The following is a 22771-nucleotide window of genomic DNA, read 5'->3' as shown; positions in this document are numbered from 1 at the left end:
TAGAACAGGTGGAGCACCTTGGACATGTTCCAGAACAGCTGCCTTGCAGGCCGGGGTACCGCGGCCCCCTCTCTGAGCACCAGTCTCAGCAGCTTCCTCCTGGAGGCCTCAATGATGCTCTTCACCTCCTTCTTGGCGGCCTCGATGGAGCCGCCGTAGGACGGATCAGCGAGCAGCAGGACGCTGTTGGTCTTCCCTTGCTTCTTCTCCCTCTGGTACGTCTGGAGGTCGTTGAGGAGGCGTCCCGACAAGTTGACGAGGCTGAGCATCTCTTCGTACTCGGGGCACCTCACCACGTCCTCCGGGAGCTCTGGCCCGACGAAGTAGGCGGCCACGGGGACGATCGGGCCAATCGCGAACGACACCTCCCCGATCGGCAGGTACTCCTCCACGGACGGCACGCGGCCGCTCATCCTCCACTCCGCCTCGGACATCATGGCCCTCACAATGTCCACCCACTGCGTGCATGCGCGAGAGCATCATCCTTCTGTCATCATCTACCGATCACCGGGGCACCGGCGGCCAGCACTGGAGCTGAAATTATGAGACGAGATAGGACTTACGAGCTCGGCGATGTGGTCCATGACGCTGCGGTTCTGCACCGACGCCGCCTTGCCCACGAGATGCTTGCACGTGTCGTAAACGGCGCGGAAAACAATCTCCACGCGCTCCGAGTAGAAGCCAGCTTCTTGGTGCGCGTCCCACCTGTCAGCCACAGCATCGACCAGAAGGCAACGGTGGATCAGTCGAAATGTGGAACGCACTGCAGCGCTGCTATGTTAGTCTGGTCAATGTTCTATTTCTCGAGTTTGCTGCATGCATACAGGTCGAAGAGCGTGACGAGATTCTCCAGCTCCTCCATTGACTCCCCGGTGTCGAACAGGTCGTCGACGATGGTGGTCAGCACGGAACTCATGCTCCACGCAATGCGAGCCTCCGATAGTTGGGCGGGGAACATGGTGGCAGCTGCCGAGAAAAGGATGGGCAGAGGCAGTACTCTTGCGAACTCCAGCTCCGGCAGCCTCACCTCTTTCACCCACCTATATATATGCATCAGACATTCAAGAGATCGTGAGAAAAAAAAAAACCCCCAAAATATACACAAGGCGATTTTTCTAATAAGTTTGCGTTATGCACGGACCTGTTGAGCTGCTCAATCTCTTGTTGGTACACAGCCTGGGAGGAATGGAATCCGTTGGTAGCCAGCGTCACAATTTCCTCATCTGCGTGAGAAACGCTGATCCGACGGAGTCGGTGGGTTCAAAATTGTAACCAATGTATGTATGTAACGGAAGTGAAATAATCTGTCCATAGCTGCTGCTTCCAGGCCTAGCTAGCCAGGCAAGGACCTCGCTCACCGGAATGCTGATTTTAGCATCTGGAAGCCCCCTGTCTTGAAATGCTGTATGTTCCTCCTGTGCTCCAGCCGGTCCAGGGTCGCGTAGGAGGGGAACTTCAGCACATGTTCTACCTGCAAAGTATATTTATTTATTAATTACAAATGCATCTGAAATGCACCGCCAATTAAATAGAAAAAGCATCATCGTGAACCTCTGCCGGGTCTACACATGTTGATATCTTGTTGGAACACTGTTGTTGCCTCAGCAGTTTACGTGACCATGAAAAAATGTTTTCTAGGATCAACTCCTCCTCCAAGATCTGAACCTGTGAAGCTTTGTACAGTTGTAGCAATGCCTCGGTATCATTTAGATGCCCTTGGATTGAATCATGGAAACTGGATTCTTCGCTAAATTGGGACAGCCCATCTGCATGCACAGCTAGCACTTTCAGGCTTGAGTTCGATCGATTCCGGATGTCATGTCAGGGGGTTCAAACATAAAATAAAACCAAGAAAAAATACCGGATGAGACGTCATATCCGTGCATACGAAGGAGCCGGAACGCCATTGCACAGGTCGCCATGTCCAGCATTATCTCATCGTCCTTGGCCAGCCAGGAACTGCATGCATCCAAGTCGTGTATCAAACAAAATAAAGCTCATCATCGATCAGCAGGTTTGGGTTTCATCACAAACTAACAACTGACCTGTATGTCGTGTCAAGTATGTTGTGTATTTCATAGGAAAAGCTGGGAGAGATCCCCATCTTTTCCAAAGTGTCCACCATGCGAAGCTGGTTGTACACGTTCCGTGGATACACAGCCGGCACTGCATGCAAATTAAAATGACGACCATATGCATGGACACACATGTCAGGAAGAAATCTCTATCTTTCTCGTATGCAAATTAAAATGACGACCATATGCATGGACACACCTGATGAGCTGCCAGACTTGGTGATGAGAAGATCCAAGTAATCGACTGCTCTCCCATTGTAGCTGTGGATCGCAGCTGCGGCCGTTGTGGCCGGTGAGTCGAAGAAGGACCCGTTCTTCCTCTGGTAAGCCATGGCCTGATCCCAGTCCAGTAGGTTCCCCAAACCTTCTGCTATATAGGCCATGTAAGCTGCTTTACTTCCGGAAGCCATGCTGTACGTGTCGATGATAAAAATTAATGTAAGTCCATCATCTGTGTGGATAGATAGCCCACAATAAATGAGCATGTATATGTAGTTAGATACATCTGTTCAAAACCAAAAAAAAAAAAAACAGGTCTCGCTTTCGGCTCCCGCGCCCACGCGCCCCACGATCTCTCCGGCCACCCAGGCACCAGCCCACCCACCGCAGACTTTTCTTGGCCTCGCCTCCTTCTTCTCCACGCCCAGGGCAGGCGCCAGCGGCTGCTAGATGTCGCCGCCGGTGATGCGGGCTCCTGGGCGGCTTCCTCCCCCAACGCCGGCCAACATCGATGATGGAGCAGCAAACGGCGTGGCTCTGCCCCCCGGGTCCTGCGCCCCCAACCCCTTCGTCTCCCCACACGTGGCCGCCCCCATCCCTTCCTCTACCCACGCCGGCCATCGTCGCCAATGGTGCGCCGATCCAGCAAGGCATCGTTCGAATCCGTCTTCGATCTGGGACGATCGGAGGAGCTCGACGGCGGTCTCGGTGGGCTTGCCGACGCTCCTTGACCTCTGTTCGTCACTTTCATTGCCTCCTCCACCACCAAATCCCACTCGAACACTAACCCGAGACCCCCCTCCGTGCCCTCTCCCCAGCTTCCTCTCCTCCTCTACGGATCCCATCGCCTCCTTCGCTGCGGATCCCTTCCCTGAAGCCTCTTTTCTTCGCCACTCAATATAAGCTGAAATTGTGCTTTGGTCTTTGTATACTAACTACAGAAGAAGAGGCACATTTCCATTATCTTCAATTAAGGATGTTGGTAGTTCAACTAATGATGGGAAAATAATAGTTCAAGGAGAAATGTTAGGGTAACATTGGACTTTACACTTTAGGATTAGTAATTATGCATCACCTGAACCAAAAATTCAGATAATGTTTTGAAAAAAATGTGGTTACTCTTTCAGTATCTGAATACTAATGTAGTCACTTCCACTCTTTCAGTGTCTGAGAACCACCAGCAATTGCTTGAAGCAATACAATTTTAATTTCCTCAAATTGACTCTTATTTGATGTAGTAGAATATTCTTAGACTTAAGCTATCAACCAATCATGTCCTGAAAGGTTAAGCTCTCAAGTTTCTTAGAATGAACGAGAATAGAAAACCTGAGACTATTAACTATTGGGCCATCTCTACTTTGCAGCAGAATCTTTAGTGTTCGTTGATCCTCACAGACTCACTGTGCCATACATCTTCGCAGTGTCAGATTGACCTGGTTCCTCAAGATCTAATGCAATAAGGCTGGTGTCTTCACCAAGGTGCTGGAAGCACTCTGCAGCTACAATGCACAGGTCACCAGACTGAACACGGTATCTATGGCTATGACCAGGGACGAAGCCAGGAAAAAATTTAGGAGGGGCTAAACAACGGCAATTAGCAAGAAAAGTGGTTTAGCAAATCTCAGCCCCTCCTACATGTACATCTACAGCTGAAATTTCAGACGACGGCTCTACGGGGCTTCGCTTGCTCGCGAGCAGTAGGGGGGGGGGGGGGGGGGGGGGGGGCTGGAGCCCCCCTAGCCCCACCGCTGGCTCCGTGCCTGGCTATGACGAGAGTGTCTTCACCATTTTTTGTCGTCACTGGAGCTAGAGGACTTAAAGAACAAAGATTCAAATTGCACTCTTGACTTTTTAAGAGAATGTGTTCTTACAAGAGCTTGGTGAATTAATATGTACTTTTTAGAGAAAGATATATTCATGCACCCATCTCCAAACTCCAAAGTGCAAAGCACACTGGCCTTACAGAGAAGGTGAACTACAGCCCCTGCAAAAGTGCAAAGTAGGAACCATCTTCTTTGTTATCGCAAAATTGGATTTGTTCTCTTCCTTTTTACTGAGGGGTCACATACAGATCGAATGTATTGCTAACCATTTTTCCTTTGATTTTTACAATTTAGCATGAATTCATTGTATATGTGATAATCTTTAGTCACTTATTTCTTGCCTCTGTGTTCCATTGAGTTAATATTTTTAATTTAATTGTAAGCTGCTTGCTTATTCCCAATTTAATTAACTTAAATCTTTTCTGTTTACTTGCTTATTTCAAACAATCTCTCAAATACATACTTAAATATGCACGCTCCGATAGGATGAACATCTTTTTAATACTCTGAAACCTCTCTTAATTTGAGCAATATGTTCTACAGATCTTTGCCACCTTCAGCAGCCTCATGTTTGCAGACAGAAGAAACAATCAACACATTAAATATGCATTGGCATTCTCAGAATATGGGCACTTCATCAAGCTGACATTCAGTCTGTACTAGGCATCCTGGCACAATGTTTCAACGTTCAGGAGCTAAGAGCCCCCCCCACCCCAAAGATAGAAGATTAGAAATTCAGAGCTTATGTACTCGGTGTTCAGGAGTTCAGAGTTTTCCCTCTCTTTGAGAAGATAATTCAGAGCTGAGTTCAGAGTTTTCCCCTCTCTTTGACAAAATTAGAAATTTAGAGGTAATGTAGCATGTGTGTTGCTATCATCGGAGTTACTATCTTGGCGAATATTATTCTTTTGGCTTTGAGCTACAAATATAGAAAGCTATTTGAATTAATTATTTCCAGGTCTTAATTATGCTTGTTGGTTTATAGGAAATTAAAGATACACATAACTGTATGTGACTCTGGTGCTGTAGCTGCCACCCAGTAGCAGCTGTGCAAAGAGCCAAAGAGGAACAACAGGATGAAGAAAGCGATGGGGTTTCAATTTTCAAACTGGCAAGTCAGTGGCAGTAGCTGTGCAAAGAGGAACAGCAGGATGAAGAAGGCAATGGGGTTTCAAACTGGCAAGTCACAGCAATACTTTGCAGCCGTTACTGTAGCTGCTGCAATTTGCTATATATTTGGTGGCCTGCTGAGAGCTGCTGCAGCTGCAGCGCAGCACAGCCACAGCAAGGCGATCCGAAATAAGAGTTTCCAATATTTTCTTCCCAAAACCATAGAGTATTCCAACTCCCCAAAAAATATTAGGAGGAATAGATAAGATCATCTCTGACAGTTTTCAATAATTCACTCCTAAAATATAGAATATAATTTTTTACATCAGGAATCCTATATTATTTCTAAATTATCCTAACCACTTTTATATATTGTTTCTCTCTTGTACATTTGTATCGGGAATCTTTTCTTATTCTTTATTTTTTTCCCCGCTCTTTCACCTTTAGATTGGCTGCATGATACGTGGTTTAGATCTGCACGGGAGGGGATACGGGAGGTTTTTTTTCCCCAAGTGTCAAAAATTGGGAGGTAGGATTAGGAGTGGTTGGAGATTATTTTTTTCCTATCCTACTAAAAAAAAACCTGGATTGGGAGAGTGCGCTGGATACTGTTGGAGATGCTATGAGATCGACAAACCTTTTTAGCTCCGTGTCACGCAACCGGAGGATGGCGTGAACGTCAGCATGGGCCAGAGGGATCTCCAGCCCCATGCCAATCCCGCGCTCGAGCATCCCGGGGAAGATGACGTTGAACCCTGCCGGCGTGTCGCACTTGTCGTCCGTCACAAAGGACGAGTTGTGCCCGATGAAGCGGAGCCCTGCGATCGATATACATGGCATCATCAGATCAGCACGAGACTCGGCAATGCAACCCTGCGCCGCGTTTTGTTTTTTGAAACACTAAACGAACCTTTCCCGACGTGCTCCTCCCCGACGCCCCACGTCCTGAGCGCGAGGACGCACGCCAACGTGGACGAGACCGCGTCCTTGCCTAGCGAGGCCTGGTCCTCGCCGCAGCCCAGCCCCCAGGAGCCGTCGCTGCGCTGGTTCTGCAGGATCCAATCCACGCACTGTGGGAAGCGCGACGCCAGAGGGGACCCGGGCGCCGGCACCATGGCGGCCCATGCCGTGTCGTATGACGACGGCGAAAGCTCGGCGTTCACGAGCTGCTCCCTGATCCTGTCCTCCAGCTCTCGCCCACTTCCACTTGTGCTGCTGCGCTCAGCAGTTACGGCCCGTCGCGTTCGTGATCGCAGGAACAGTTGAGGCTTGTGACCAACAACATTGGAGGATTGGTAGCCGAGGAAGGGCTGGTGAGGTGAGGCGTACCACAACAGCGTCATAGTAACACCTTTAGCAACGGGCCGTAGCTAAACCCACTCTTTGTTTGTGCAAGACATTGCTAGGTTTTATAAAGCAAAGGCAAACGGCATTGATTTGCCACTCATCAAGATGTAACTTTGCTTGAATTCTTCAGTGATATATGATGCCATTAATTATGTCAAAGTCTCGGTAAGACTTCAGCTAAACTAGACAACGGTCAGCTCACGTGTATTCTTCAAGTCTTCGGCAGAAAACATGTGAGAAGACATGCGCATGGAAAATTAACGGAACAACCTAGTTGATGGTGATGGGACGGGTCACTCATGTAGGCGAGGAACGGGTAGGCGTTGACGTAGAAGGGCGCGCCGGTCTTGGAGAAGAAGTTGAGCAGCGGCCAGCGGGCGGAGGTACACCATGAGTTCGTCTTTGAATACGCAGGCGGACGGAGGGTAGGAGTTGGCGAAGACGGCCTCCGAGTGCGGCGTGGAGAGCTCGATCTTGGTGTCCAGACGGAGCATCATGAGCGCGTCGTGCACGTTGAGCACGGCGCCGACGAATGCCTCGGTGCGCTCATCCCCTCGCTGCCCGTGGACGATGACGCCGGCCGTGGGAACCCGCCTGGCGGAAACGACCTCGAGCGCTTCTACCTCGTCTCCGCCGCCGACTCCAACATCCCCGACGAGGAGAGCACCGAACGAACCCACGATCAAACTCAAAAGCCACACATGCGCACTGTTCGTTCTTGGTCTACTGCTGGCATCGATCTTCTAGGACCAATCGTCCAGTTTTTTGTCTCACCTCTGATGCTTTATCAAATTAATTATCTCTGTGGATTCTCTTCCTGTGTGATGCACGAATCCCTCGGGGTCAGGTTGTTGGAGACCGCGTCATGTGGAGGGGGCAGCGCAACCATGCTGGATGACTCGATGCTCTTATCGTTTGGGCTGGTTTGGTTTATAAGCCATGGCTGCTGTTGACTGATTTGATGTAAGAAAAAAATACCATGCCTCTCACTAGAATTCAAACCCTAGGCTAGACCGGAGAGAGGAAAAACTGAACCGTGAAACCCCGGGGCACAAGTACTTTTCACGGGTACTGTTCACGTGTGAATAGTAACTCGCCGGGAGTCCAAAACGTCCCTCTCTTCTCAACCCTAGGTGCCACATATTTATATCTCCAAAGGGTGGCACGATCTATTTTCACATAACCCCCTACGCTAAATAAATCCAACGTAGGGGCGTAAATTCCAATTACGTCCTCCATGGCAAATTCCGCGATGTCCGCGATCCCTCCATCTCCGCGATGTGGTCCTTGCGATGTCGCCGCACGACCATCCGAAATCGTATCGCGATCGCCAGAATTTTCCATCTTCGGCCAACGCCTGCCGCACGGGCGTCCCGGTACGATGCATGGCTTTGTGGCTCAACCAGCGAACCCCGGATTTTGTGGCATAATCCGGAAACCTCCCTCGACGTCCTCCCGTCATGTAGCCAGGTACAGTAGACGTACACCGCACGATCGCCTGTCCCTCGAACGCAAGCCTCGATCCGCCCTTCTCCGCCCCTGCGGTTTTTCGACGCGGCATCCTATCTTCGTTCTTCACTCGTCGCCGCATGTATGGTGATCCACATCACCAGCAAACTGCTACCATTTGGGCTCGAGTTCAAAATTTTGTTGTAACATATGTGAACTTGCCTATAATATGCATGGGTGATCATATTATGCATGCTAATGAAAAGATGGATCCTAATCCAGCTAATGCTAAATGTATTTCTGAGTTTTGTTGTATGATCAAAGACTGGGCTTTTTTATTTGGGATATAATGGACCTGCTTACACATGGACTAATAAGAGATTTAATACTAATCCTACTTATGAGCGTTTGGACAGATTTCTTGCAATGCAGAACGGTGTGCAACTTACCCTGCAGCCTTGGTCTATCATCTTTCAATGATGAAAAGTGATCATGCACCTATTCTGGTTCTCCTTGAATACCCCCGTCCAAAATCCAAAAAACATTCCGTTTTGAAAAATGGTGGTTGCTTGAAAATGATTTCCATAAAACTGCGAAGCAAAGTTGGCAAAAATCTAGATGCAGAGCTGTCGGTGCAAAAAGTGACTAACAAGTAAATATTTGTATTTTTGCCGTACGTTGTGATCGGATGTGGCCTAGCACTGAATGACACAGGGTTTATACTGATTCAGGTAACGTGCCCTACGTCCAGTTTCAGTCGGTCGATGACTTTATTCCTAAGCCCAGGTGCTCGAAGTTTGTTGTGGGGTTACAAACAAATAGAAATAAGAAGGGGGTGTCGAAGGTCCGGTCGGACTCTGAACCGAAGGGCCAAGAGTAACGGGAGCTCCAACGTGCGCTAAGTATTGGATCGTATGCTCTGTGTAGCTTTAGAGTTCTAGAGCTCAGCAGAGAGAGAGAGAGAGTCGGAATGACCATCGTCCTTCTTTTAGGAGAGAGTGCATCCCCTTTTATAGGTGAAGGGGACAGGCTTACAAGTTTGGAGAGAGAGAGAGAGGGTGTGTGTGCTATCAAGTCTTGTTGCCCACGCCGTTGGGTACAAGATGGTTTATCGGCGCCCACAATATTGTTGACGCCTAGATGCATGTGGCAGGCTTCATCGTGTTCTTCTGGTATGGCAAATGTCGGCGTCTACCATACTGTAGGACAAATGTCGACGTCCACAACACTGTTCGTATTCTGACATATCTGAAAGGTTGCAAAGCACCCTTCTGGCATGGCCTGGTGGTACTGTCCTGTAGGTGTGCAGGGTACGGTCCTCGGTATTGCGGTTGACTTGAGCGCCTTGCCTTGTCTGCTCCGCATATTTCTTAGGTCCTTAACGAGCGGGCGTCCCCGGTTGGTCGTTCCCAGTCGGCTTCGACCGCGCCGGTCGGAGAAGGGCTGTAAGCAGGGGTTTAGTGTATTCCCGGTCGAAAAAGCGGGTCGGAGTCGGAAGTGAGCGTCGTCCCCTCCTTGGCCAGGCCTTCCAGTCGAAGACTGGATCGCTCTTCCAGCCTGTCGTTAGGTATCTGGGTCGGCCCAGGAGTCGCGCGTCGTTGTAATGCTGTCTGCTGGGCCGAGTTTTTGCTGGGAAGCGGGCTCATCGAGGACCCTGAGTTTATGAACCCGACAAGAGCTTTCCACCAAAAAAATTCTTATCTCGCTGCCGACCTTAAAGTATGGAGAAAATCTAAACCTAAAATTTTGGATCAGCTTCAAACCATTGAAGATAGCCTCCTTCAACACCAAATGAAACCTCTATCTGCTCAAAACCAAAGCATTCAAAAAGAGCTCACCCACCAACACCACATAATCTTATCCATACAAGAAGTGTTCCACCAACAAAGATACAAAAAAAGTTGGTGCATCTCTGGTGACAGAAACATGTTCCTCTTCCACCAAGCAATTCTCAAACGAGCCAGAAGAAACCACATAACTCGTCTCCAAAATTGATTCTAGGTTTGTTTCTAGCAGGGTTTGATTGTCTTGAAATTGTGAAGCAATTTAAAAAATTTGTATGGAATGACAAGTTTTGAAATGAAATTTATTTTTTACCTTGCAAATATGTCTTTGCATTTAGCACAAAGGGACTCCCACCGAAGTTTTTCATATCAAAATTATTTGTTTTCACAAATCTAAATGCATCTATTTTTTCATTGTAGTTTTATGAAGACTGAGCCTTTAGCACTTAGCGAGGCTATATGCAGCTCAATGCTGGAAAGTGGGTACATTGTCCATTATTGTCAAGCAAACTACAAGTTTCCATAGCCATCGACTTCTTTCTCTATCAACAATCAAAGAGAATCACGGGATGGCATTGTCAAGCAGATGGCAGCCCTCTGATTCAAGAAGAGAGTGAGTCTAGAGCTAAGGTCATTGCCCGAGGAAACATATGTTGGACTTTACTACACATGAGAAGATGGGGGGTGGGGGGGGGGGGGGGGGGGGGACAATGATGATGAAGAGTTGTAAAAATGACATTACTATTGCACTCATGTTTACGAACTTTTTTAGACACGTGCGTGTCACACATGCATGGCCACTAGTTTATTTAAACATCTTAACGACAAATAAAAAACTCAAAACTACAACCTCATAGCTGTTGGCAAGAGCTATAATTTTCTTTATTACAAATTTCATTACTCCAAAATCGTCCTGGCGGACTCTAGTGAGTGGGCCAAAACTTATTCCAAAATACCAGCCCACTATTGTGGGGATTGGGCCGGAGTCCGAACTATCCCCAGCATGCCCTCATGTGATCCCGGCCCACTTAAGCCCAAACTCACTATCCCAGCCCATCGCGCGATCGTCCTGCTAACTAAACCGAGGCGATTGCATCGTCTCCTCCATCTAGACTCGGATCCTCCGGCCGGGGGCAGGGCAGTGAACTGTGAACCGCGACCGCGAGGATTACCCGATGGCTCCCCGCCTGCCCGCTCGTGGATCCATTCGCGCTCCCCCTCCCTTCGTCTCCTTCTCCTCCACGGCCGTCCGCCGTCACCGACGCACCGCAAACCTTTCGGTGTCATTGTTCGTCGCTAGCTAGGACGTTATAGTCGATGGGTCAGACAAGCGTGAGCGATGAGAATCAAATCATATTGTAGTCTGTTCCACGGTGTCACTGTGCGCGGCTGCTTGGTGTGGTGTTGTTCACCAGATTCTGATTCTGGCATGTTCATTCGTTCGTCCTGCTCTAGGAGTGTTCCCAGTGGTGTGGTACGTTTGCATCATCGTTGCCGCAGCCAAAAGAGAGAAAGGAGCCAATGACTCAACGACACAAATTGCGTTGCTTAACAGTTCAGAAAAGTGGCTTTAGTGTCCTAGACTCCTACAGGATTTCCTATATATTTTCTTTTATTCATTCATGCTTTCTTTCTTTCTTTCATTCATGCTATGTATTATATGTGTGATATCTGAGGAGCGATGACAAACCCCGGCAAACTCAAGTGCGGACTGCAGGATATATATTTATCAGGATGATTTCTTCAGCATATATATTTTATCTCATGTTTTTGGTTATACGATTTTGCTCCAACAATGTCCACAATGGACAAAATAAAAACTCTCCTCTAGTTGCTTTCCTCTCGGTCAGAATTATGTGCTCTTATAAGAGTTTTCAACATGCAGGCGCTTTCGAAACAGAGACAGAAGAATCTTCGACGTGTATGAGTATGCTATGACAAAGGGTTAGCCATCATAAACAGATGCATGAATATGATTAGTAGCCCAGCGGAAGTTTGGAGGAACAATCGCTCACCATTCACCGGTCTCGAAAATTCTTTGTTATGTCAAACCACGAGACAAATAATCTCTCCTTGTCCTTTCCATTGCAACATGCAAATTAAATGAAAATCGATCAGCTGGCAATGGAATGGAACGTGCTAGTACCACCCTGCTCCGGTTAATAGCTGCTGAAGGATCGAAACGGGCGACCAGAGGGGGGTGAATGGTCGCGGAAGCCAAAAATTTATAACCCTTCCCCTAAACACAAAACCTGATTAAATCACGTTTTTTAAATCTGGACAGAACTCTATGTACCTAGTAAACCTGATGTGGACGAAAATCCGTAACTCCGATCGACCTAAAAATTTATCAGATTAAACTAGATGAAATTACGAAACTAACCTAACTGGAATCACGTCAATCTGACTTACGGATCTTGAGATAAAAATAAAACAAGCAGACTATGTCAGATGCTAACGAGAATTGTAAAGAACAAATCGAGATGCACAAGATCAATTATTATAGATGAAATATTAAATTGAGTAATTGAACTTACAAAAGTGCATCTAGCCTCCGCTCGAACATCCTCCCTCTCTTAATCGGAGAGATCAACAAAAACCTCTCACTAGAATTCAAACCCTAGGCTAGACCGGAGAGAGGAAAAACTGAACCGTGGAACCCCGGGGCACGAGTACTTTTCACGAGTAGTGTTCATGCGTGAATAGTAACTCGCCGGGAGTCCAAAACGTCCCTCCCTTCTCAACCCTAGGTGCCACATATTTATATCTCCAAAGGGTGGCACGACCTATTTTCACATAACCCCCTACGCTAAATAAATCCAACGTAGGGGCGTAAATTCCAATTACGTCCTCCATGGCAAATTCCGCGATGTCCGCGATCCCTCCATCTCCGCGATGTGATCCTCGCGATGTCGCCGCACGACCATCCGAAATCGTATCGCGATCGCCAGAATTTTCCATCTTCGGCCAACGCCTGCCGCACGGGCGTCCCGGTACGATGCATGGCTTTGTGGCTCAACCAGCGAACCCTGGATTTTGTGGCATAATCCGAAAACCTCCCTCGACGTCCTCACGCCATGTAGCCAGGTACAGTAAACGTACACCGCACGATCACCTGTCCCTCGAACGCAAGCCTCGATCCGCCCTTCTCCGCCCCCGCAGTTTTTCGACGCGGCATCCTATCTTCGTTCTTCACTCGTCGCCGCATGTACCTTATCTCCACCTGTCACCTACAACCACAACCTACCAAGAGACACGTCACACGCACACCGTGTTGTCAATCGCTCATCACCAAGGTGCTAGCCCACTGGCATCTCAATCTCCTCCTTGATGAGTGTATTACAACACCACACTGCACAAATTTATTCGTACTGAAAAAGAAAAATAAAAAGAAAGAAAAAGAAACGATCTTAATCCCCAAAGACATGGGCTAGCAAAAAAGCTAGGCTCGACACAATCAAGACAGAAATTCGCTCTCCCCAAAGTGAATCAAAAGCCATATCAATCTCCCAAAAGCAATCTCAGCAGCAAAACTCACAAATTTCAGCAAAACTCCCCCTCAACCCCTCAAAACAAGCATGCCAAGTCTCAGCAAAAACGAATTCAAACCCCCCCTACAAGAATGAACGAACTCCCCCTGCAAGAATGAATTTGTGCGCTACTCACTCTCCCCCTTATTGACAAAGCACTCCATCAAGATAAAATGCAAGGAACCAATTTAGAGAAAAACATGTGAGAAAGCACAAGTTGAAGCTTCTGAGACATATGCCAAATACTTATAAAAGCTAACCAACAACATTAGCTATCCAGAGAAGGAACAATACAATGCCACGACCAATAAAAATTTAGAACTAAAATCTGTTTGAAAACTAATGTGCCAGGCAAAAACATGCACATTCCAAACTCAGTGCAAAGCTGAAGACAAAACATATAGCGAGCTCACACGACAGATACACAGCTTCAGTCAAAGTTCACTGCAACGCCCACAAATGCATTCACTTGTCATATTTAATTCTAACTTTTGTGAGCATGATAAGCAGGGATATGGGAAGCAAGAGTTGTGCTCAGCCAGTTTGTTTAATTTTGTTTATGAGCGAGAACCAGCAGGGACATGGGAAAAACAGAGTTGTGCCCATATTTAAATTTTCAGTAAGGCAAGCAGATCATGAGCTAAATAGCAGAGATATGGAAATTCAGAGTTCTTGCTCACAACCATACTATGCACTCTCGAGTTAAAACTTGTATTGTGAGTTACATTTGCAGTGAAAACCCATTAAAAGAAGCTGACTACCAAACCATGAGCAAGATATATGTCAAGTATTCAACAAGTCACTAGATCCAGAAAAGCAAGCATAGCCCAACATAATTTTTTAAGTATATATCTGTGTTGTTTTCAAAATAAAAATTGGTCAAGCAAAGCATTCAAACCTCTCCAAAAGCATCGATCGCAAACTAGCCAAAACAAGTATAAGGCATATGTAACTGAAGCAACTTACAATGATACTACAATGGGTAACACACCCCGAACTCACCACGCAAATGTGCAAACGTGGTTTGATCGAGTGGTTTAGTCAGAATATCAGCAAGTTGCTGACTAGTATCAATGTATTTAAGCTTAATATCACCCTTCTCAGCATGATCCCTCAGAAAATGATGACGAACCTCAATGTGTTTCGTCTTAGAGTGAAGCATAGGATTCTTTGCAACACTTATAGCGCTAGTGCTGTCACACAAGAGAGGAACGTGAGAAAACGACAAACCAAAATCGCGAAGGGTAGCTATCATCCATCAAAGCTGAGAACAACAACTAGCAGCAGCAACATACTCAGTCTCTGTAGTAGATTGAGCAACATTAGATTGTTTTCTAGAGGACCAAGAAACAAGCGAAGAACCTAAAAATTGGCAAGTACCCGATGTAGACTTTCTATCCAAACGACACCCAGCAAAATCAGCATTCGAATAACCACACAAACTGAGAATTGAAGCAGCAGAGTACCAAAGGCCAAATGCAGGAGTAAATCGAAGATACCTCATTATGCGCTTCACCGCCTGACGGTGAAAAGTCCTGGGGGACGCCTAAAAACGAGCACACATACACACAGCAAAGTGTATATCTGGCCTCGTAGCAGTCAAGTACAGCAGCGACCCAATCATACTTCGATATTCCTTCTGATCCACGGGCTCTCCATCCTCATCAGCATCCAAAGCAGCGCTAGTCGGCATGGGCGTAGAAATTGGCTTCGCATCATCCATCGCAAACTTCTTCAGGACATCCTTCGTGTACTTTCCCTGATGCACAAATGTATCTTCCAAAGTTTGTTTTATTTGTAAGCCAAGAAAGAAATTTAGCTTGCCCATCATAGATATCTCAAATTCTTTACTCATCACATCTGCAAACTTTTTCACAAGAGCATGAGAGGAACCATCGAAAATGATATCATCCACATAAATCTGAGCTATTAAAGTGTCATTTCCTTGCCTGAGGAGAAAAAGAGTTTTATCAACTGAACCCATTTTGAACCCATTTTTAAGCAGAAAAGTTTTCAATCTAGCATACCAAGCACGAGGTGCTTGCTTCAAACCATATAAAGCCTTTTGCAACTTAAAAACACGATCAGGAAAATTGGGATGTTCAAAACCAGGCGGTTGTTTAACATAAACTTCTTCTTCTATAAAACCATTCAGAAAAGCACTTTTCACATCCATTTGATAAAGCTTATATCCACGTGAAGCAGCAAATGCAAGCAAAATACGAATGGCTTCTAAACGAGCAACAGGAGCAAAAGTTTCACCATAATCAATACCCTCTTTTTGAGAAAAGCCCTGAGCAACCAGCCTAGCTTTATTTCTAACAACATGACCATCTTCCCCTTGTTTGTTCTTAAAGACCCATTTAGTTCCAATTGGTTTACAAGAAGGAGGAGGATCAACCAAAACCCAAACCTGATTCCGTGCAAAATTTTCTAACTCCTCATGCATGGCATTGACCCAGTTAGAATCAGATAAAGCATGTCCAACATCTCGGGGTTCAAAAGAGGCAACAAAGGCAGTATGCGCAAAGACACAATAATTTTTATTTTTCATACCTCTGTTCCTTATCGTGCGTTCATCCAAAATACCTATTATGTTCTTGGCAGGATGATGATTCTGAATGTGTCGTGGTGCTGTACGTTCTGAAATCACCTCCCCCTCAACTGCAGCCGGTACATGATCAACAGTCGGTGAAGCTACAGGCTTTGCTGTAGATGTACGTGTCGGCGATGGTCCATCCTCCAAAGTGGTGGAGGGCGCCTGCTCAGGCTAGGTGCCAGGCTCCCCCTGCATCGCAGGCTAGGCATCATCGTCATCGTCGTCGTCACATCCATCTTCCTCTTTCTCATCCTCAAAAATATCCTACCCGATCTCGTCATCACCTGCACACTCAAAAGCAGAAGAAAAACAAGGCATTGTCTCGTCGAAGGTGACCTCACATGTCTCATCGATGCGGTTAGTACCAAGATTAAGCACACGGTACGCTCACCCTTGCAAGGCATACCCCAAAAATAACCCATCAGAACAACGTGATTCAAATTTATCCAAATTTCCCTTTTTCAATATAAAACACTTGCAGCCAAAAACTCGAAAGTGGAAAACTTTGGGAGGTAGACCAAATCTCAACTCATAAGATGTTTTTCCCAGAAAAGCTCTCAGAAAAATGCGATTAGCAACATAGCAAGCGGTGTTGATAGCCTCAGCCCAAAAACGTCTAGGAGTTTTATGTTCATCAAGCATTGTCCTAGCCATCTCAACAAGCGTACGATTTTTACGCTCAACAACACCATTCTGGGGAGGAACGTAAGGTGAGGAAAACTGATGATCTAAACCTTGTTCTGAACAAAAAGCTTTCATGCGAGAATTCTTGAATTCCGTACCGTTGTCACTGCGAATTGCTCTAACGGCATTATTTGACAACTCATTTTTCAGCTTCAGAACAAGATCATGAACATGTGAGAAAGCCTCATCCTTAGATTCCAAAAAGAACACCCATGAATATCGAGAAAAATCGTCCACAACGACGAGCACATACCACTTCCCACCAGCAGACCGAACACGGGCTGGACCAACAGTGTCCATATGTAACAGTTCACCCGGTCGTCTCGTCATCACCTGAGTCACAGGTGCATGAGAAGCAGCAACCATTTTTCCATGTTTGCAGGGAGCACAAATCAAATCCTTTTCAAACTTGAGTTTCGGTAAACCATCAATTAAATCCAATGAACTCAAACGACAAAGCAAATCAAAGCTCAAGTGGCCCAACCGACGATGCCACTTCCAAATCAGGGGGGAACCATGAGCAACTAAACATCGAGTTTCACCAAAAGATTTAGAAAAATCAGCTTTAAAAATCTGTCTAAAAGGAGAAATCTTGCAAACAAGGTTACCAGCAGAATCAAGAACACGCAAATTTCCTTTCTTAAAACGAACCTCAAAATCATCCTCAAGAAGTTGCGAAACAGACAGCAAATTATAATGCAAATTCTTTACCAATGCGACGTCCTTTAACGTGTATTTATCTATTACCTTGATGCAGCCATGCGCCATTACCTTACCTTGACTTTTATCCCCAAAAGTGATGTTTTCCTTTACGCTCGTGGGGGTGAGGCTGGAGAACCATTTATCATCTCCGGTCATGTGGTGCGAACAACCGGAGTCCATTATCCATATGTCCTCCTCGCCTCCAACCTACAATCAACAACGAGAGCGAGGGTGAGCTAATGACTCAACACTGGGGTTAGGATAATGTAATGAAAACCAGTGCTGAGCCACTTGCTCAAAAGAAGCGTTAGCAAAATCAAAGCTCTCAAAAAAACGATGAGAACCACGAGGGGGAAAACGTGGTCTGTCATCCCGATGTTGTGCAAGAGCATGAGTACATGAGTGAAAACCAGAAGAGCGAACAAATGGCTCACGTCTCAAAATAGGACGATCATGAGTACCACGTACAGGGTACTGCTCACATCTAAAAACACGACGATCATGAGTACCACGTGTGGGGTACTGCTCATGTCGTTCAGCACGCATCCTCTGATAATAGAACTCATAAAGATGACCATCATGACTGCAAAAATCACAATGATAAAGCTTGCGTGCAGGAGCGAAAGAAGCCTCAGCATTAGAACTAGAAGCAACAAAAACAGGCTTAGCAAAATGATCACAAGAAGAACCATTTGGCTTAGTATTTTGTACACCCTTGAAGTGTTTTGGCTTAGGCACCCAAACCTGCTTTTTAGGAGCAGATCTAGATGTCTCAACCAGCAACCCATCAGAGGTGACACCTGAACCCTTCCTAGGAGGTGGTCCAGTATATTTAGCCAACGGTGGATTCTTCTCATCAACAGGCGGTCCACTTTTTTCACCAAAAACATGTTTCAAGTCATAACCAGGACCAAAACGCTCACCCCATTTAATTTGAGCAATAGCCATACCAATTTGAGGCTCACGAATAGAACACCAATCAAGAATAGTTCTCAAATGCTTATTTTCTTCTTCCAAATCAGCAAGTTTGACCCTTAAATTATTATTTTCAACAACAAAATTAGGACAAGTTAGGCATGAAGGAAGAACCGGACAAGTGTGTTTTTCCAACTCAACAATATGTGATTTAGCAACATTTAATTCATATCATAAAGTTGGACAAATCAAACAATCCGGCAAATCAGGACAAGTGTGTTCTTCAAAATTTTTTATCCGACATAAAGCATTATCCAAGTCAACTTTCAGAAGTGGGCAAGAAACACAAGTACCAAGCAAATTCGACCAAGAACGAAGTTCATTTAGTTCAGCATAAAGTTTATCTCGATCATCAACAATGGAAGAATACTTGGTTTGCAATTTAGAAAGCGAAATCATATGAATTGAGCATTCTTCACATTCACCAGGTTCAGCAGGATTAGATGCAGCATTTTTGAGAGTAGCTAGTTCAGCACAAGTTTTATCATAATCAGTTTTAAGTTTAGCCAACACTTTATTTTGCTTATGAACAATTTTAGTTAAATCAGCTATTCTTTGTTCTGCAGAAGTATCTACCTCATCATCAGAAGTTTCATCATTGCTGTCGGTTGATGCATCACCCTCCAAGGCCATAGTACATATCCCACCATTGATGCTGGCGTCAGTGATGAAGCAAAGTCCATCTGTCTTCTTCTTGGGTGTCTCATCCTCGGAATCTGAATCGCTGGAGTCTGATGAGCCACCTGAAATATACTATCCAAGAGAAGATAACAAAACATTTGCAGCCTTAGCGACTTGCTTGTCAGAGTATTTTTGTCCGCCTTTCTTCCATTGCTTATCCTTCTTCTTCTTCCTCTCCCTGAACTTCTCCTAGCGCCTGAAGGAGTTATTACCCTGCTCAAAAGATCTCTGCTTGTTTAGGCAATCAGCAGCAAAGTGTCCTCGTTCACCACAGTTGAAGCAGCCATCTGAACGTCTTCTATTACGCCTGTTGTCATACACACGCTTAAACTTGTTGGAGAGCAGTACAAGTTGATCATCATCTAGCACCTCCAACTCCTCATCTGCAACATGACACAAAGAAGACAAAGCAAAACTGGAAATATTTGGATTAGCATTAGTGTTAGTCTTATTTCCAGAAACCAAAGCCATTGGAACGTCAGAAGAAGAAGCAGCTGTGGGATTTTTCAATTTACGCTTAGAAACAATTTCGATCTCTTTTGATTTGAGCTTACTGTAAAGCTCATCAGTGGTGAGAGTCTCATAACCTACAGATTCAACGATCGCCTCAACTTTCATATCCCATTCATCATTAAGTGAATGTAATAATCTGAGAGCCCTAGCATGATCATCATAAGGCATATTGCTATTCATGGCCTTCATCTTATTAACAATCACTTGAAAACGTGCAAACATGTCATCAATAGACTCACTAGGCAATTGGCAAAAAGCATCAAACTCTTTTCGGTGAATCTCAAATTTTTGGTTTTTCACAGTGTTTGAGCCTTCATTATATTTTCTAAGTTTCTCCCAGATCTGATAAGCGAGATCTTCACTAGAAACCCGATCATATTCAGTTTTACAAATAGAAGCCTGTAAAATAGCAACAGCGCGATGATTTGTTTCAAGAAGCCCGATCTCAGCGGCGTCAGTCGGTTCCTCAGCTGGAATCACATATGTGGCATTTTGTGTGATTTTCCATAGCTTCAGCGACTTGCCTTTGAGATAGTTGGTCATACGTGCCTTCCAGTAATCATAATCAGTCCCATCAAAAAACGGAGCATGAACATCAAACTTTTCATTGGTTGCCATAGCTTTCAGCACCGACTAAGGTATAGAAAACCTAAACCGGCTCTGGTACCAATTGAAGGATCGAAACGGGCGACCAGAGAGGGGGTGAATGGTCGCGGAAGCCAAAAATTTATAACCCTTCCCCTAAACACAAAACCTGATTAAATCACGTTTTTTAAATCTGGACAGAACTCTATGTACCTAGTAAACCTGATGTGGACGAAAATCCGTAACTCCGATCGACCTAAAAATTTGTCAGATTAAACTAGATGAAATTACGAAACTAACCTAACTGGAATCACGTCAATCTGACTTACGGATCTTGAGATAAAAATAAAACAAGCAGACTATGTCAGATGCTAACGAGAATTGTAAAGAACAAATCGAGATGCACAAGATCAATCATTATAGATGAAAGATTAAATTGAGTAATTGAACTTACAAAAGTGCATCTAGCCTCCGCCCGAACATCCTCCCTCTCTTAATCGGAGAGATCAACAAAAACCTCTCACTAGAATTCAAACCCTAGGCTAGACCGGAGAGAGGAAAAACTGAACCGTGGAACCCGGGGCACAAGTACTTTTCACAGGTACTGTTCATGTGTGAATAGTAACTCGCCGGGAGTCCAAAACGTTCCTCCCTTCTCAACCCTAGGTGCCACATATTTATATCTCCAAAGGGTGGCACGACCTATTTTCACATAACCCCCTACGCTAAATAAATCCAACGTAGGGGCGTAAATTCCAATTACGTCCTCCATGGCAAATTCCGCGATGTCCGCGATCCCTCCATCTCCGCAATGTGATCCTTGCGATATTGCCGCACGACCATCCGAAATCGTATCGCGATCGCCAGAATTTTCCATCTTCGGCCAACGCCTGCCGCACGGGCGTCCCGGTACGATGCATGGCTTTGTGGCTCAACCAGCGAACCCCGGATTTTGTGGCATAATCCGAAAACCTCCCTCGACGTCCTCCCGCCATGTAGCCAGGTACAGTAGACGTACACCGCACGATCGCCTGTCCCTCGAACGCAAGCCTCGATCCGCCCTTCTCCGCCCCTGCGGTTTTTCGACGTGGCATCCTATCTTCGTTCTTCACTCGTCGCCGCATGTATGGTGATCCACATCACCAGCAAACTGCTACCATTTGGGCTCGAGTTCAAAATTTTGTTGTAACATATGTGAACTTGCCTATAATATGCATGGGTGATCATATTATGCATGCTAATGAAAAGATGGATCCTAATCCAGCTAATGCTAAATGTATTTCTGAGTTTTGTTGTATGATCAAAGACTGGGCTTTTTTATTTGGGATATAATGGACCTGCTTACACATGGACTAATAAGAGATTTAATACTAATCCTACTTATGAGCGTTTGGACAGATTTCTTGCAATGCAGAACGGTGTGCAACTTACCCTGCAGCCTTGGTCTATCATCTTTCAATGATGAAAAGTGATCATGCACCTATTCTGGTTCTCCTTGAATACCCCCGTCCAAAATCCAAAAAACATTCCGTTTTGAAAAATGGTGGTTGCTTGAAAATGATTTCCATAAAACTGCGAAGCAAAGTTGGCAAAAATCTAGATGCAGAGCTGTCGGTGCAAAAAGTGACTAACAAGTAAATATTTGTAGTTTTGCCGTACGTTGTGATCGGATGTGGCCTAGCACTGAATGACACAGGGTTTATACTGATTCAGGTAACGTGCCCTACGTCCAGTTTCAGTCGGTCGATGACTTTATTCCTAAGCCCAGGTGCTCGAAGTTTGTTGTGGGGTTACAAACAAATAGAAATAAGAAGGGGGTGTCGAAGGTCCGGTCGGACTCTGAACCGAAGGGCCAAGAGTAACGGGAGCTCCAACGTGCGCTAAGTATTGGATCGTATGCTCTGTGTAACTTTAGAGTTCTAGAGCTCAGCAGAGAGAGAGAGAGAGTCGGAATGACCATCGTCCTTCTTTTAGGAGAGAGTGCATCCCCTTTTATAGGTGAAGGGGACAGGCTTACAAGTTTGGAGAGAGAGAGAGAGAGGGTGTGTGTGCTATCAAGTCTTGTTGCCCACGCCGTTGGGTACAAGATGGTTTGTCGGCGCCCACAATATTGTTGACGCCTAGATGCATGTGGCAGGCTTCATCGTGTTCTTCTGGTATGGCAAATGTCGGCGTCTACCATACTGTAGGACAAATGTCGACGTCCACAACACTGTTCGTATTCTGACATATCTGAAAGGTTGCAAAGCACCCTTCTGGCATGGCCTGGTGGTACTGTCCTGTAGGTGTGCAGGGTACGGTCCTCGGTATTGCGGTTGACTTGAGCGCCTTGCCTTGTCTGCTCCGCATATTTCTTAGGTCCTTAACGAGCGGGCGTCCCCGGTTGGTCGTTCTCAGTCGGCTTCGACCGCGCCGATCGGAGAAGGGCTGTAAGCAGGGGTTTAGTGTATTCCCGGTCGAAAAAGCGGGTCGGAGTCGGAAGTGAGCGTCGTCCCCTCCTTGGCCAGGCCTTCCAGTCGAAGACTGGATCGCTCTTCCAGCCTGTCGTTAGGTATCTGGGTCGGCCCAGGAGTCGCGCGTCGTTGTAATGCTGTCTGCTGGGCCGAGTTTTTGCTGGGAAGCGGGCTCATCGAGGACCCTGAGTTTATGAACCCGACAAGAGCTTTCCACCAAAAAAATTCTTATCTCGCTGCCG

General features: G+C 46.0%; 2 protein-coding genes across 2 annotated transcripts; both read right to left on the bottom strand.

The window, feature by feature from the left end:
* Window positions 1-6: 6 nt before the first annotated feature.
* Window positions 7-6647, bottom strand: LOC136532924 (dolabradiene synthase KSL4, chloroplastic-like; the record flags this gene model as incomplete). The annotated part of the gene is made up of 11 exons (XM_066525498.1): window positions 6138-6647; window positions 5865-6045; window positions 2275-2486; window positions 2046-2166; window positions 1862-1959; window positions 1552-1766; window positions 1359-1471; window positions 1142-1237; window positions 825-1040; window positions 564-705; window positions 7-458 (listed from the first exon to the last, which is right to left on the bottom strand). Coding segments are annotated over exons 1-11 (2279 nt in total), but the record flags the coding sequence as incomplete, so codon positions are not given.
* A 220-nt stretch (window positions 6648-6867) lies between these two features.
* On the bottom strand, window positions 6868-20109 carry LOC136532925 (uncharacterized). The gene is made up of 7 exons (XM_066525499.1): window positions 19191-20109; window positions 18605-19040; window positions 17791-18355; window positions 17392-17529; window positions 16719-17283; window positions 14908-16001; window positions 6868-7317 (listed from the first exon to the last, which is right to left on the bottom strand). Exons 1-7 carry the CDS (start codon window positions 20107-20109, stop codon window positions 6868-6870), a joined length of 4167 nt encoding a protein of 1388 aa, XP_066381596.1.
* Between the last annotated feature and the right edge of the window lie 2662 nt (window positions 20110-22771).

This window comes from Miscanthus floridulus, unplaced genomic scaffold, assembly GCF_019320115.1.
Source record: "Miscanthus floridulus cultivar M001 unplaced genomic scaffold, ASM1932011v1 fs_738_2_3, whole genome shotgun sequence".
Lineage (NCBI taxonomy): Eukaryota > Viridiplantae > Streptophyta > Magnoliopsida > Poales > Poaceae > Miscanthus > Miscanthus floridulus.
The sequence above is the reverse complement of the archived record's forward strand: the minus strand, read 5'-3'. Positions and strand labels throughout refer to the sequence as shown.